Raw genomic sequence first — 15,324 nt, forward strand, 5'->3', positions numbered from 1 at the left:
CCCCCCCCCCCCCCCCCCCCACACACACACACACACACACACACACACACACACACACACACACACACACACACACACACACACACACACACACACACACACACACACACACACACACACACACCTTAAACCAGCTTATATTTGAACTCTTTCTTGGACTCAAACTCAAGTTCTGTCGAAGGGTCATGAGGACTCGAAACGTCAACTCTTCTTCTCCGCCGATGCTGCCAGACCTGCTGAGTTTTTCCAGGTAATTCTGTTTTTGTCCCAGTATAATAAGCAAGCAGCACAAGAGCAAAGAAGTAATTGGGGTGGTTTGGACAAAATGGCCAGTGTTTGGAAGGCAGCAAGATATCATGGAGGTCTCAACTGCTTAATAATCAATATTTATTTCCACACTAATTTTGCACAAACAAAATTTAGTAGGAATAATTTGTAAACATGCAAAGACCATTTTAATTATGTATATATTTTTGAACATAGCATATAGTCCATTCCCACAGCCTAATATGTACTTCAAGGTTACAAGCCAAAAAACTTGGAGAAAATTTGGGTTGCTACTGGAAGAGGTGAAGAGGTTGATTTGTTCCCCCTAATGAACAAATGTCCAGAGTTTGTCAACATTAGGATACTGGATATCTTCTTGAAGGACAAAACCTTTCTAATGAAATGGCATTGTTTAGATGCTGCATTTAAATCATTCTGTGCAGTTTTGATCTCATTTTAGGTGGTATATACTTGCACTGAGACAGTTCAGACAGATTCACGTAGTTGATTCGTGGGAAGAAGCTACTGCCTTATGAAGAAACTTTGAGCAGGTTGGACTTATACCCATTGAAGTTTAGAAGGATTACGAATGATCTTATTGAAACTTACAAGGTCCTGAAGGGGCTTGAGAGGGTAGATGCTGAGAGAACATTTCCTCTCGTGAAGACAATCCTAGAACTAGGAAGGCAGTTTCAAAATAAGGGGTCTCCCATTTAAGACAGAGATGAGAAGGAATTTCTTCTCTCAGGGGGCCGTTCATCTTTGGAATTCTCTTCCCAGAGAGTAATGGAGACTGGGTCACTGAATATATTCAATGTCATGATAGCAGATCACACCCCAAATTATTTATGGACAAATTAAACTTTTTAAGTAAGACCAAAATAAGTATGTTGAAAAAGACCTACAAGCAAAAGCTGGCTGAGGATGTAAAGTAACCACTTGCTGAAAAATTCCTTTGTGGATTACACTTTATCGACTAGTCCAGAAAGCATGGAATTCACACCTAAAAAGGTGTCAAGGTCTACTTCAGACAGGGACACTTCAAAGGAAGAGATGCAATGCAAAAAACTGGCCTTAAGTCTCCTGTGGTTGCAGAGACAGTGAAGACTGATTACCATCTCAGCAGGAACCATCTCCTGTTGAATTATATCTCAATGTGGAAATGGTCCGAGTTGAAGGAAAGCAGATTTTGGATGAAAGACACGTTTGTTTTTTCCTTTCAGGAATACACAAGAAAAGTGGTTAAAAAACCAGCTGCAAAGCTGGTCTGTGTGTGCTGGTTCTGGTGTTCTTGTTTTGGTGTGCTAGCGTGTGTTGTGAAGGTCACAGCTGAAGAACATCAACTAGGCAACCCTGCAGCTTGAAGGTTAAAAAAAAAGTCTCCCCCTGTTGCTGGAGGCAAGTCACAAGTCAGCAAAGCCACAGTCTAAAAGGAAACGGGACAACTCCTTCAGCTAACCTACATAACCAATGGTCTCCAAACCAACTGGTCAACAGCCAAAGTCAGCTCGACCAGAATCACCCAACTTCACAGCCACAATGTTTCACCATCTATTCCCCACCGACAAGCCAAAGACTGATTCATTTTTTTTTAAACTTTTATTTTTGGACTCAGCTTCTCATTTCTAATCAGTATGTATGTGTGATGCAATTTTTTCCCCCAGGTTTTTAGTAACCAATAAACTTAGCATGCAAATGTCTGATCAGTCAGCCACTTTTAGGCAAGCACTTGTTCAAAACATGTTTTAAAACAGCTCATGTCTGGGTCCTATTTCAAGAAAATATGGATGTTGAATCCTGACACCTGATGGATTATCTGGCCCACTGTGTCCTGGTTGGTTTGTTGCTAAACTAATCTAAAAAAAAATAGTCCCACTACCGTTTACTTTTCCCACAGCCCTTGCATCTTCCTTCATTACAAATATCCAGATTTCCCTTAAAAGATATACCCTGTGGGGAAAGTATTCTATCCCTTTTCAGCCCTCTGTATAAATATATGTCTCCTAACTGATAATTTTAAATTACTGATTTCCTAAACAGGAGATCCAGAGAATGAAACTAGGCTCAGAAGCATCTATTTTTAGGGCGCCATGAGGTCCCTTAAGGTTCCAAAAGAGTGGCTGCGGCATACATGCCCACTTCTGATGCAAAGTGCACTATACGCCATATTATTAAAGGATTAGCACGTGCACACGGAACATCCTCTGACAGTATGCAAGGCATCATGAGAAAAGTCTCTGCCACCACCTATCAGGCGAGAAGCTGAGGAGCAGGAGTACGAAACAGAATGGGCAGAGGCAGAATTAGAGGAGCTGGCAAAAGTTGAGGTGGTAGAAGTAGAGGAAAAATAAGGAAGGTAGTCACCCAGACAGTCGATTTCTGCCTCAGCAGTCAGTGAAGGTCTAATTCAAGTGAAATATCAGTAACTTCAACCCCAGTTGCTCATTCACCAACAGCCCCACACTTCTTACCTGCCTTGTTACTGATAATCGCCTTGTGTTCTCTGCCACAATGCAAAAATAAAGCCAATGCAAAATACACATTCCAAGGCCAATTTTAAAATAATAATGCTACATTGCATATATCAGTAAACTAATTATGTTTGTGCATTCTTTTAGTGCCCATCTTCCGTGTACCATTGCCTGCTCCTTCGAGATGCTATCCTGGCTGGTGGAAGGCTGCAGACAGCCTTAAAGCACAATCGCAAACTCCGGAGCTAGAAACCTGGATTCAGGCTGCACCACCTTGGCATGAGCAGCAGCAATCTGGGCTGTCTGACTGCCAGGGCAACAGAACTGGTGGAGTACTGGGGCTGAGAGCACAAGTAAAAACCGAAAAAGCAGGCACCACTCAGCAGGTCTGGCAGCATGAGTAGAAAGAGAAACAGAGTTAATGTTTCAGGCCCATCAATATTCAGTATTCTGATGAAAGGTCACACGTCTAGAACACTAAAGTGTTTCTCTCTCCAGAGATGCTGCAAGATCTAGTATTTCCAGCACCTTGTTTAAATTTGAGATTCTAAGCATCCGGAGTATCTTGCTTTTCTGTGAGCACAAAGACAGTCTTTCGTGGAGAGGACAGCAGATTATGTTCCATGGAACCATTGCCACTCTTCCAGAGCAACGCCTCAGCAATCCTAGTAATCTGTTGGAGGATCAGCTGCTGAACTGCTATGACACCCTGGAAGCTATTTTGAACACTGACATCCAGAGCTATGATGACAGCAGCCTGAACTTCCTCTGCAACATTCAGACATTGGATGGTTGCTGCTAATGCCATAAAGAAAGCTAATGCATTGGCCATCAAAAACTATACCATGGTTGGTTTCACAAGTGTGTTGATGAAGTTGGCCATACAGGAAAGGGTGAGCTCCCAGCTATTTGCAAAGCCCTCTGTGGAGCTAGTGCTGGATTCTTCCATATTCCTTGACATTGACCACAGACTTTCTGGCAGACTTTCCAATGCACCAATGGGTGTGTACACCCATCAGTCCTTTTCTGTAGCCTGGCCTAACCAAGTCCTCATCCGAGTCCTCTGCAGCAGGACTACTATGTGACCTTGCCCTCTAGCAAGCCGGCACCTATGTTCTCCTTTCTCTCTGTCCTGTTTGCAGGCCATTTGTGCCTTGTGTCTCACCACAAGCAGATCCCACCTTCCATGCTATCCTCCAAATTACACGCAGCGTCAGTATCTGAGTCGGTGGCTGCGAGAGTGAAACTGATTGAAGGTATCCCTTCATCCTCATTTTCTTCCCCCACTACTGGCCATATTGCAGCTCTTGGAATTTGAAATGAATAAGGAACAAAAATGAGGTTGTGACGAGGGGAGATGAGAAGCATAGTGCATTTTTATACGATTTGCAACTTGCAAGTCAGAAGAAAGTTAGGGATGAGGGAGAAGTGGAATGTGAGGAGGAGGATTAGGTATGAGAATACCGTCATCATCAATGGATTCAGCCTCAACAGTAGCCAAAACCTCAGCAATAGTTCTTCTCACAATCATCAGCACTATGTCCTCCATGCAAGGTTTAAATATATAGGTTCACTTCTTCCACTCAGGTTAGTTCATGCTGCCTCTGATTGTGAACCACCTGATCCTGCAAGAGAGAAGGAGAAGTGAGTTGGTGATTGTCACGCAATCTGTTTAGATGATAATGATTACCATGGTTGAATAGCTAGCATGGTGTACAAGCTGTGAAATGTGGCTGAGCGTTGCAACAGTACTAAGTGTGTCAGGATGAGGTGCAGCATATGTATGTTGTTGGGTAGGAGTCCCAAGATCCTGATTGTTGGCAGGTGATGAAAGGGTGTGGTGAATTGAGCAGTAATTGAGGCTAGTAGTGCAATTTTTAGCATATGCCATTTGAAGATGTATGCGCTGATCTTGAGCACTCATTAAAGTCACTAAAGTTCTCCCGGCAATGCACTGGGTCCTCAGGGCTTGATTCTTGGCAATAACCTCCACGGCAATCTGCCTTCTCATGTGACTCGAGTGCCCAATCCATCAACTGCTGAGGAGACAATACATTGCTCCTCCTTTTCAATCTCTTCCACCAAGACCTGTATTCCTGCATCCAAAAACATGCTCTCTCCCATGGTCAGACATTATTTTCTTTTCTAGGTCATGTTGAGTTGCAGAATGACTCTCAGCTTCTCCTCCAGCCACAAATCATCTGTCTTTTAAGACAGTACAGACTTGCTTTACAAGAGCAAGTTGCTCATGATATTGGACCCTCTGCTGATACATGCAGCCAATGAACAGCACTGGCTGCATGCTGAAATAATTATAATTAGCAGGCAGCCTTATGCACAGATTAATGGCACATCATGATTCCCATATCAGTTTTCATAGGCTAACCAATTCATGAACCATGATCTTTCCCTTATTCACGCAATCAGCAAATAAACTTATTAAATCTCCTCCTAGCTTGGTGCCAAATTAGAAATAATTCCAATATCTCAAGTCTCTCCTCCTTAATGGGATGAGATTATAGTTAATACAATTTTCTGCTTTAATGACTTGTCTATAAACGAAACATACAAATCTGAACGTGGTATATTAAATGCTCCACATCAATGCAGTTATTTCTGTACTCATTAGGCCCTGGTTTACAAATCACAACATGTCATTAGTTTCCCCTAATGGTTTTAATTGTCTACAATCTTCTTTTCAGGGAAGTCTGAATTTAGGTTCACATCTTTCAATGTCTTGCCTTTACATGCATTTTCATATTTCTTGTTTTATTCTGCCCAAAATGTATTACCTCACACTGACCAACATTAAATTACCTGTATTCCTCTCCTCAGATGCTGTCGTACCTGAGTTTTTCCAGGTATTTTTGTTTGTGTTTTAAATTGCTTCTGTTTGACTGTCCATTCCACTAACGCATGTCTTCTTGAAGAGTTCCTCATTGTTTACCAAACCATCAAGAAACGGTGCCCCTACACCCAAGTGCAAAACAACCACCTATATCAAGTTAAAAATGAACATAATACTGACCTCAACAGTACTCCAGTTCCAATCCTCCATCAGTTTGAACGCATAAATAGCCTGACCCTTTGTTTCCTGTCCATGAACAGGTTTTCCATCCATGCTACCACATTCCTACTTATAGTATTCACCTCAATTTTAGTAAATTTCTAAGATATTTTCAAATGCCTTCTGAAAATTCACATGCCCCTCATCCAATTCATTCCTTTAATCAATTCATTTTTTCAAATTAAAAAAAATGAACATATTTGTCAAATATAGCTTAGCCTTTAATAATTTGTATTGGCTATCCTTGATTAACTAACATTTACTAGCATATAAGTCAAAACGAACAGGTAAAAAGGGCAAGACCACTCAGGGATGAAGGAATGAGTCAAATCATGGAGAACAAAGTTATTGGTAGAGATATTAAACTAATAGCACTATTTCAGTTTTTGCAAATGAATCTGCTGTTAAGACTCTGAACTCATTCATTTCTAGTTACTACTTTTCTTTTTAATCTGCTATTAAAAGGTATTCCTATTTCCTTTTAGGCATCAGAATGCCTCACCTGCCGTTTTAAGTTTCAGTGTGGTTTTAACTGTTATATTTATATATGGAGCCCAATTCTTTGATGCACCTTTTCACACCTCAAACAAATTAGTTTTATGCTTTATCCATCTCACTTTTGAAGATTTCCCACTTCTGCTCTGACAACCTGTTTGCTAACTTTTCCACCCAATTTCATGGGTCAGATCCCTTTTTAACCTCATTGAACTTTGAAATTTTCAGTCCAGTCATGATTTTCTATTTTGGCATAATTGAGAACGTACCATACAGTTTTGGCAAAATTAACGCTCAGTGGTTGCCTATGCCACCTCAAAGTGTGCATGGCAAATAGCAATTTCTCCAAATTACCAATTGTCTGATGTTATCCATTGAAAAAGCTGTTTGGTTTGCATCTGCACTGACCTGATTACAGGCACCTAACGCTTTGCCACTCCCACCATCTAATGTCCCTCGTTATTTATTCAGATTTCACCCTTATCCTAATCAAGCATTGTTCTGCACCCTCTCTGTCACCCTTCCACTCTCACCCAAAAGATGTACTTTACACACTATCAAATCATCCGTCCCCATGAACATCATTTCTCTCCGAACTACCTGTATCAATATAGTGGACACGTAATCATCCTCCTGTTTCTTGCTCGTCACCCAGGACCCTCACCCTATGAAGCATTCTCCCTTTCCCCCATTTCACAGAAACATTTCTACCACAACATAACCTTACCCACTGAGCAGTAGCCTCTCTTCCCCTTCACCCTTTGCCAACCTACATGAAAATTACAAATCATTTTCAACTTCTGGCTGGAACTATTTAAGGTTACATAATTTTTGTCCTCCGTATCTCCCACTCTTGCATTACCGACAAAGCAGCCGATCAACCCTGGTGCAATGAAAGGTACAGGAAGGCATTTTTTTTTAATTCATTGCAGAAGCAGCACCAGGCATACCAAAAAATGAGGTGTCAACCTGGTGAATCTACAACACAGGGCTACTTGCATTCCAAACAGCATAAGTAACAAGCAATAGGCAGAGCTAAGTGAATCCACAACCAACGGATCAGATCTAAGCTCTGCAGTCCTGCCACATCCAGTCATGAATGGTGGAGGACAATTAAACAACTCACTGGAGGAGGATCATCCACAAATATCCCCATCCTCAATGTTGGGGAAGCCCAGTAGGCTAGTGCAAAAGGCAAGGCTGAAGCATTTGCATCAATCTTCAGCCAGAAGTGCCGAATGGATGATCCATCTCGGCCTCTTCTGAAGATCCCCAATATCACAGATGCCAATCTTCAGTCAATTCGATTCACTCCACGTGATATCAAGAAAGGCTGAAGGCACTGGATAGTGCAAAGGTTATGGGCCCTGATAATATTCCAGCAACAGACTTGCACTCCAGAACTTGCCGCACCCCTAGACAAGCTGTTCCAGTACAGCTACAACACTGGCATCTACTCGGCGTTGTGGACAATTGCCCAGATAAGTCCTGTACACAAACCCAACCCGGCCAATTACTGTGGCATCAATCTACTCATTAAAGTGATAGGAGTCATCAACAGGGCTATCAAGCGGCACTTGTTTAGCAATAACCTGCTCACTGATACTCAAGTTGGGTTCTGCCAGGGTCTCACAGCTTTTGAGCTCACTACAGCCTTGGTTCAAACACGGACAAAAGAGCTGAGCTCCAGAGGTGAGGTGACAGTGACTACGGAAGTGGGGTAATGAAGTAATTTGATATTAAAACTGATATTAAGGTGTGCATTAACAACTTTAAAAATAGGTAAACGTAGTATGACTATTAACAGCTTTAAAGTAGACCAGTGTAGCCATGGAGCTCTTTCTAGGCATGATGGGAAATATAGCCAACACATAGGCATGGGTATGGTACTGTGGGAATACAACTAACAATCACAAGTCATAAAACCTAATAACCTTCACAGGATGGGTAAACACATTAGGGCGATACCAGCATGGACTGGGAGGTGTTAGATCTGAGGCATTTCCCAGCCTCCCAGTGAGATAACCGACATCTGCAATCTGAATAATTATGCTCATGAGATACATAATTGGAGGTTCTATGAAGAAGTATAGTGAAATGTGATAACTAAAAGATATAAATATGCTTTGCAGCCTTTGTTTCAGAGGGAGACACACTGTAGAACAGGCTGCGTCCTCCCAGCACATGCTTGAATAAAATCTTTGCTTACTAGAAACTTACAGACTTGGGTGGTCTCATCTTTATACTACAACACTGCCCTTGACATCAAGGCTGCATTTGACCGCGTGTGGCATCAAGGAGCCCTAGCAAAACTGGAGTCAATGGCTATCAGGGGGAAAACTACTTGGAGTTATCCCCAACACAAAGGAAGATGGTTGTGGTTGTTGGAGGTCGATCTTCTCAGTTCCAGGACATCAATGCAGGCGTTTGTCAGGGTGGTGTCCTCAGCCCAACCATCTTTAGCTGCTTCATCAATGACCTTCCTTCCATCATAAAGTCAGAAGTAGGGAGGTTTGCTGATAATTGCACAATGTTCAGCGCCATTCGCGACTCCTCAGACATTGAACCAGTCCATGTCTAAATGCAGTAAGACCTGGACAATATCCAGCCTTGGGCTGACAAGTAGCAAATAACATTTGCACCACACAAGTGCCAGGCAATGACCATCTCCAACAAGAGAGAATCTAACCATTGCCCCTTGGTATTCAATGGCATTACCATCACTGAATCTCCCACTAACAACATCCTGGGGTTGCCATTGACTAGAAACTGAACTGGACTAGCCACATAAATACTGCGGCTTCAAGGGCAGGTCAGAAGTGAGGAATCCTGCAATGAGTAACTCATCTCCCGACTCCCCAAAACCTGTCCACCCATTTACCAGGCACAAGTCAGGACTGTGATGGAATACTCTCTACTTGCCTGGATGAGTTTAGCTCTTACAACACTCACAAAGCTTGACACCATCCAGGATAAAGCAGCCCACTTGATTGGCACCCCTTCCACAAACATTCATTCCTTCCACCACTGACAGCAGTGTGTACCATCTACAAGATGCACTGCAGAAACTCTCTAAGGCCCCTTAGGCAGCGCTTTATAAACTCACGACCACTACCATCTAGAAGGACAAGGGCCGCACACATATGAGAACACCACCACCTAGAAGTTCCCCTCCAAGCCACTAACCATCCTGACTTGGAAATATATCACTGTTCTTTCACTGTCACTTGGTCAAAATCCAGGAACTCCCTCCCTAACAGAACTGTGGGTGTACCTACCCCACAGGAACTGCAGTAGTTCAAGGTAGCAGCTCACCACCACCTTCTCAACGGCAATTAGGAATGGGCAATAAATGCTGGCCTAGCCAGCGATGTCCACATCCTGTAAATCAATAAATGAAAAGAGGCACCTGAAGTGTGATATCAGAGCATTTAACATACTGCTTTTAATTGATACGAGCAAATCTCCTCTGGCATTGCTTATGCTAAGAGGAGACAGTGTTTTATAACAATCAAATATTAGTAATAAAGTGTGACAGGGAAAATGTATGACACGCATAGGACGTATAACAGATTTTACTTCTATATACTAAGTATAATCACAGTCATTCCAATCAACTTTTCCAAAAAGGTTCACAAAACCACTAACGCTCTGACCTCAAGGTTAAAGCAAAGCATTCAACAATTCCTTATAAGCCACTGTGGTTCGAGCTCTTAACAGCCAGGGCTCAGTTGATAGCACTTTCACCTGTGTCATGAGGTTTCAGGTTCAAGTCCCACTTCAGGACCCGAGCACAAAAATCAAGGCTGACCCGCCATGCTATATCCAATGTGTTCACCCATTTCTTGAAAACACATGGAGAAAATTGAATTGGTTGAAGGCCAGCACCTATGATACTGGGAACCTCAGCTTTCAGACAAACATGGACTAATAGAGACTAATGCATGGGTTCATGAAAACAAAATTATCTTTGACAAATCTATTTCCTAGAACCATTGAGGCTGAATTTTCCTATAGCTTTCAGTGCATTTTCCATGTGGCAACAGCATGGGCAAAAAATCCTGCAAAAAAAAAATTGCAAAATGAATGCCATTTCCACACATTTGGCTTTCTGCAATCCACCCAATAAGTTAGCACAGGCCTCTTTAAGTACATCAACGGGACAGCCAGTGGCAAAGCACCTCCAAATTTCCCCTATTTGGGTTGCTCCGTACTTGAGATAATTTGCATCAACTCCAAGGATTAGCTGCTCATAGCATAAGTGCCGCAAGGAGTACGCCCCTCTGTTGGAAATTGTGTCAATTTGTTCAAAAAGACGAAGTGAATGAGGGTCACAGTGGGGAGAGTATGTCAAGTGATTCAAGAAATGTGAAGCAAGAAATATGATGGTTTGAGCTTTTTAATGTGGGACTGCATCTAAGTTGCTGCGAAGGGAGTGGGTATCTCGAGTGTGAGTATCCTGAGTGTGAGTGTCAAGTTAGAGTCCTCCTTAACTACAATGTGTGTTGTGAAGGGCTAATTAAAAGAAGTGCTGCTTTAAGAGGGTCAATAACATGTCCTCTCTCTTTAAGTGATAATTCAGGGTGACTTGGTAACACACACCCAGGAATCTGTTCATCCTGCCTTCAATGGTCTTCAGGAGGACTTGGAAGTCTGAAGGAGTGAAGTTTGTCTTCTTCTCTGGCTTGGGGTATGGCCTGCTGCCCCAGGCATGAAAGATGCTTGAATGGTTTTTATTCATACAAACATAATTAAGCATTGCTAAAACTTGCTGTGAAGTTATGAAGAGTGAAGTGAAAGGCCATTGTATCAATATCATCAATGTTTCTGAAAAATGGATCTTCCTGTCCACGCATTCCCATACCCAGCAGTTGCCATTTATTTTGAGGGCAGATGTTGGTGTAATGTCCCTGGGCGAGTAGTCCAGAGGCCCAGACTCTGGGGACATAGGTTCAAGTGCCACCAGGGTAGCTAGTGGAATTTAAATTCAATTAATAAATCTGGAATTGTCTCAGTAGTACTAATCTCAGTAACGCTGACGATGAAGCTATCATTGATGGTCGTGGAAACTGGTTCACTAATGTCCTTCAGGGAAGGAAATCCGCCACCCTTACCCGGTATGGTCACAGAATTATGGACGACTCTTAACTGCATTTTGAAAAGGCCTGCAAACCAATCAGTTCAATTAGTAATGGGTAACAAATGCTGGCTTTGTCAGAGATGCCCACATACCGTGAAAGAAAACAAAAATTATGCTATCGCTCTTGATTAAGAGAACAGACAAGTTTGCCTTCATTCCAGCATCCAATTCATTAAGCTTCTCAAGCTGAATAGTAAATAATTTTTCTCTCGCCTATATATTAGTTTACCTGCTCTCAATCTCTTCCAGCAAAACACTCTCCCCTTTGAGGGAAAGCCCCAGATGACAAGTGGATTCAAGTTCAAATCTCCTGGATAGGAGCATTCATACTGCCATTATTGCAAAATAGCGGCCACTGAAAATTGCTTGTCGCATTCATATTATCTAACACCAGTCCTGCCACTGCCTCATTTACATTAAGGCATTGCTGCCAATGCTCAACCTCACAAATAGAGTGTATAACTGCAATAAAGTTACTTCCACTAATTAAACAAAGATGTACAGCAATACAGCAGTTAAAAAATGCAATGCACAATGGTCACATGGACAATGTCACTTTTCAGCACACTCATGATAACCCTATTTTGTTATGTATTTCAAAAAGTTTCAAATTAATCCATGGAAATAAAATATTCTCTCCCACAATCCCAGCTCTCTAAACATTTGAAATCATTTTACTCACTTTTTTTTGTAAGACAGTGACTTTACGCTCTTTCACATCCATCATGTCCTTCAGATCACGGATCTCTCCAGCCAAGATTCCCTTTTCTTCAGCCATTTCTTGCATCTGCTTTGACTTCTTATTTAACATGCTTTCCTTCTCTTCAAGCCGCAGACGCAGTGCATCCACCTGGGAGAAACACGGCAATGACTATGTTATTCTGTGGTGTCTTGCGCCCACCTATCAGAAGTATCAATACATCTAGAAAAGAATTTCTGTTGCACAGTTAATGATGCTACTCTGAAAATTGAGCAAGAGGATTATTAAAGTTACAAACTTGCATAAAGATCTTCTGCTTTCTTGCATATTCAAAAACATACGTGCATAATTGGCATTTTTTCGGTCACAAAATACAAACACAGCTTTGACATAATCCATCAAACCTGATATTCATCAAGACTTTACATTGCTGTGATTACACATTCAGCACTGATCAATGACTTCCTGCAGTGGCATATTTTTATGAATTCCCTCGTTTGGTTTTTAGATGGCTCTTTTCATATGTGGGTCAAAATCAAAAAGGGATGTCTTACATGTCAGACATTCTGTATTCAACATTTATATCAAAAGGAGTTAATAAATGGGGTGCTTTTACAGTAGATGGCCATAAATCTGGAAGCACTAGCATGCATTCTAGGGGCAAGACTAGAGTGTACACAAAGCCAGTACATATACTGGCCTTTTAAAGTCTGTTCAAGCATGCAAACATACTTCTGTTTGTTCATAAAAAATATAATGTCTGGACATGTTCCTTTTGCCTGCACATGAATATATGTGGCTTCCAGCAAGCAAAAGTGAGCTATATTGCAAATCCGACTGATGATCTTCAATTGGTTGTAAGTGTGATTCTTGGCACACTTAGGATTGCTCAGCAAATGCTGCCCAATTCCGGAATCACACCTAATGCATGTTCGAAAGACTTCTGTTCAATTGAGGGTCACTACTTCAATGCCCTCCACTTCAAATATACATTATAATTTCCTAAGTCAATATAATGCGTTATGAAGAAATAAATAGGTTTAAAACATGATATCCTTGGTCAATACGCCTAACAAATACATAGTTCCTAGGCTCAAATGAAGAAAAGGGGGTGTAATTGTCCCACCCATCACATTTCCATTCCCAACAGAAGAGCACTCAGAAGTGAGCCTCTGATTGGAGAAGGACATGAAGCAAAGGACAGAGAAACAAAAAGGTTAAGTTATTTTTTCTCCCGCTGACAGCAGCCAAAGACTGGATTGTGAATGCCCTTTGGCAGTTTTTTTGGAAAGTAGCCAGAAGGCCCTGAATCTAGTGGTCACGTTGCTGTAAATTGGGATGGCGGGGAAAGGAGACCACAAGTGGTGTTCTTTACTCAGGATTCAAATTGCTTCTTTGGCAAGTGCCCTAGTACTAAATTGCTTCACTTTTGCACTAATGCTTAGTATATTACCAATACATTGAAGGGGGAGAAGCAAATATGACATTTGGGTGCTGAGTGTAAATTAGCCCATCATGTTTCCAACATAACAGCAGCGGTTACACTTCAAAAAGTACTTAATTGGCTCAAAAGCACTTCAAGGCACCCAGTGGCCATGAAAAGTACAATATAATTTAAGCCTTTTTTTTAGTGAATTGGATAACCAAGTGAAGGAAAAAGATTTACAGGGCAATAGGGAAAGAGCAGAGGAGTTGGACTAATTCAATTAATACCAAAGAGCTAGCACATCGAATGGGAACAGTTGCCCTTTACCTACTCTTGTCTAGACCCCTCATGGTTTTGTGCCAAAATATTTTTTATGTCCATTTAAGCTAGATGGGCCTCGGCGCAACATGTCATTCGTTCAGTCGCATTAGTAATGCACTTAAGCTAAACCCTGCATTGTGTTCAAGGAGCTTGAACCCAAAACGTTGAGTACATTAACTGAACCAAGCTAACACAATGAGTTTTAATCTCTGTTTGGCAATCCTTTGCATATTTCCTATCAAGGTATCAAAGAATGCATGCCAATAGACATGAGCTAATTATGATTCCTATTCTGTCAGGCTAGCGCACACAGTGACCCAATTATCTGCTTAGCTTCATGTTGCAGCAGTGAAATAGAATTCCATAGCGCCTAGCACCTCATGCATGGATATAAATCTCAAAGAATACATTAAAGTGTCCGTAAATGTTAAACAGTTCATTGATATCTGTTCTATATTTGTTACTACAATTGTCACAGACAATTTGTTTTCTTATTATCTGTGATCAGTGAGTTTTGTATGTGAGATGTTTGTATTTTCTTACCCTCAGTGATATTCCCAATTTAAATAATTTCAGCAGCAAGCTTTTGTGAGAGTCTTAAAATAAAGGTTATTTATTACACCATATTTGTCCGGAGGTTTAAAAGTGGTGTTACACTCTCGCATCTCGCACACACTATCACTCACACAAAGCTCAGAGGAAAAATAATACGATTATCAAGTGCAATTGTCTCGGTCTCTTTCGTGGCAGACTTGTAGCTTCTTAGATGAGTTTATGCTTGAAGCTGAAGTGAAGGTCTTGTATGCAAAGGTTTCTCAGAAGCTGCAAGCTATTTTGTAGTTGAATTTCCAGGAGTTTGGTTTTCAGGTGAACTTGAAGTCAGAACAGGTTGGGAAGAGTTCTTCAGCCACTTTCAAGGTGGTATTGTTAATTACCATTGCTGCTCATATGACTGCAGCTAGTTTGATGGCTTTCTGATGATCACCATGTCTCTGCAAAACTGATTCTTGCTGTTTTAAAAGCAAGCAACCAACATGGCTGACTCAACCATTTGACATGTTACAAGTGCGAAGTCCTTTTCCAAAAATGGTAGGTGATCAGGTCAATAAACATTCCCTGTTTGTCATATGCCATTGAAATTTACCTACTCTAGATTTAGATGAGGGACCATCATAATACAATGGAAGATTGATGGGGACCGATTCACATTCATTTAACACACATTGAGTTTCGATGTGTCTTTTGTCCATGGTGAACCAAAAAGACAAATCAGCCAGATTGCTATAGTCCTTTATTAACATTCCATCCTTAAAAAAAGCAATTGGTGCATTTCCCAGATGGCTCTAAATGTCCATATGTAATTAGTTACTTGCTCGAATCTCACAACTGTCTCGAGCTGTTACTGCCAAAGGTCACAGGATTGGCAGCAGCCATTTT

At 41.4% G+C, this 15,324-nt stretch overlaps 1 protein-coding gene across 12 annotated transcripts in view; it reads right to left on the reverse strand.

The window, feature by feature from the left end:
- Positions 1 to 15,324, reverse strand: part of erc1b (ELKS/RAB6-interacting/CAST family member 1b) — a 1,202,158-nt gene that overhangs the window by 1,081,130 nt on the left and 105,704 nt on the right. For all 12 annotated transcript variants that reach the window (XM_041215847.1, XM_041215845.1, XM_041215843.1 and 9 more), the window contains one exon: positions 12,123 to 12,290. In XM_041215847.1, coding sequence (XP_041071781.1) covers positions 12,123 to 12,290 — 168 coding nt within the window. The remainder of the gene's footprint in view (positions 1 to 12,122; positions 12,291 to 15,324) is intronic.

The sequence above is a fragment of the Carcharodon carcharias genome, chromosome 21 (genome assembly GCF_017639515.1).
Source record: "Carcharodon carcharias isolate sCarCar2 chromosome 21, sCarCar2.pri, whole genome shotgun sequence".
In the NCBI taxonomy this organism is placed as follows: Eukaryota; Metazoa; Chordata; class Chondrichthyes; order Lamniformes; family Lamnidae; genus Carcharodon; species Carcharodon carcharias.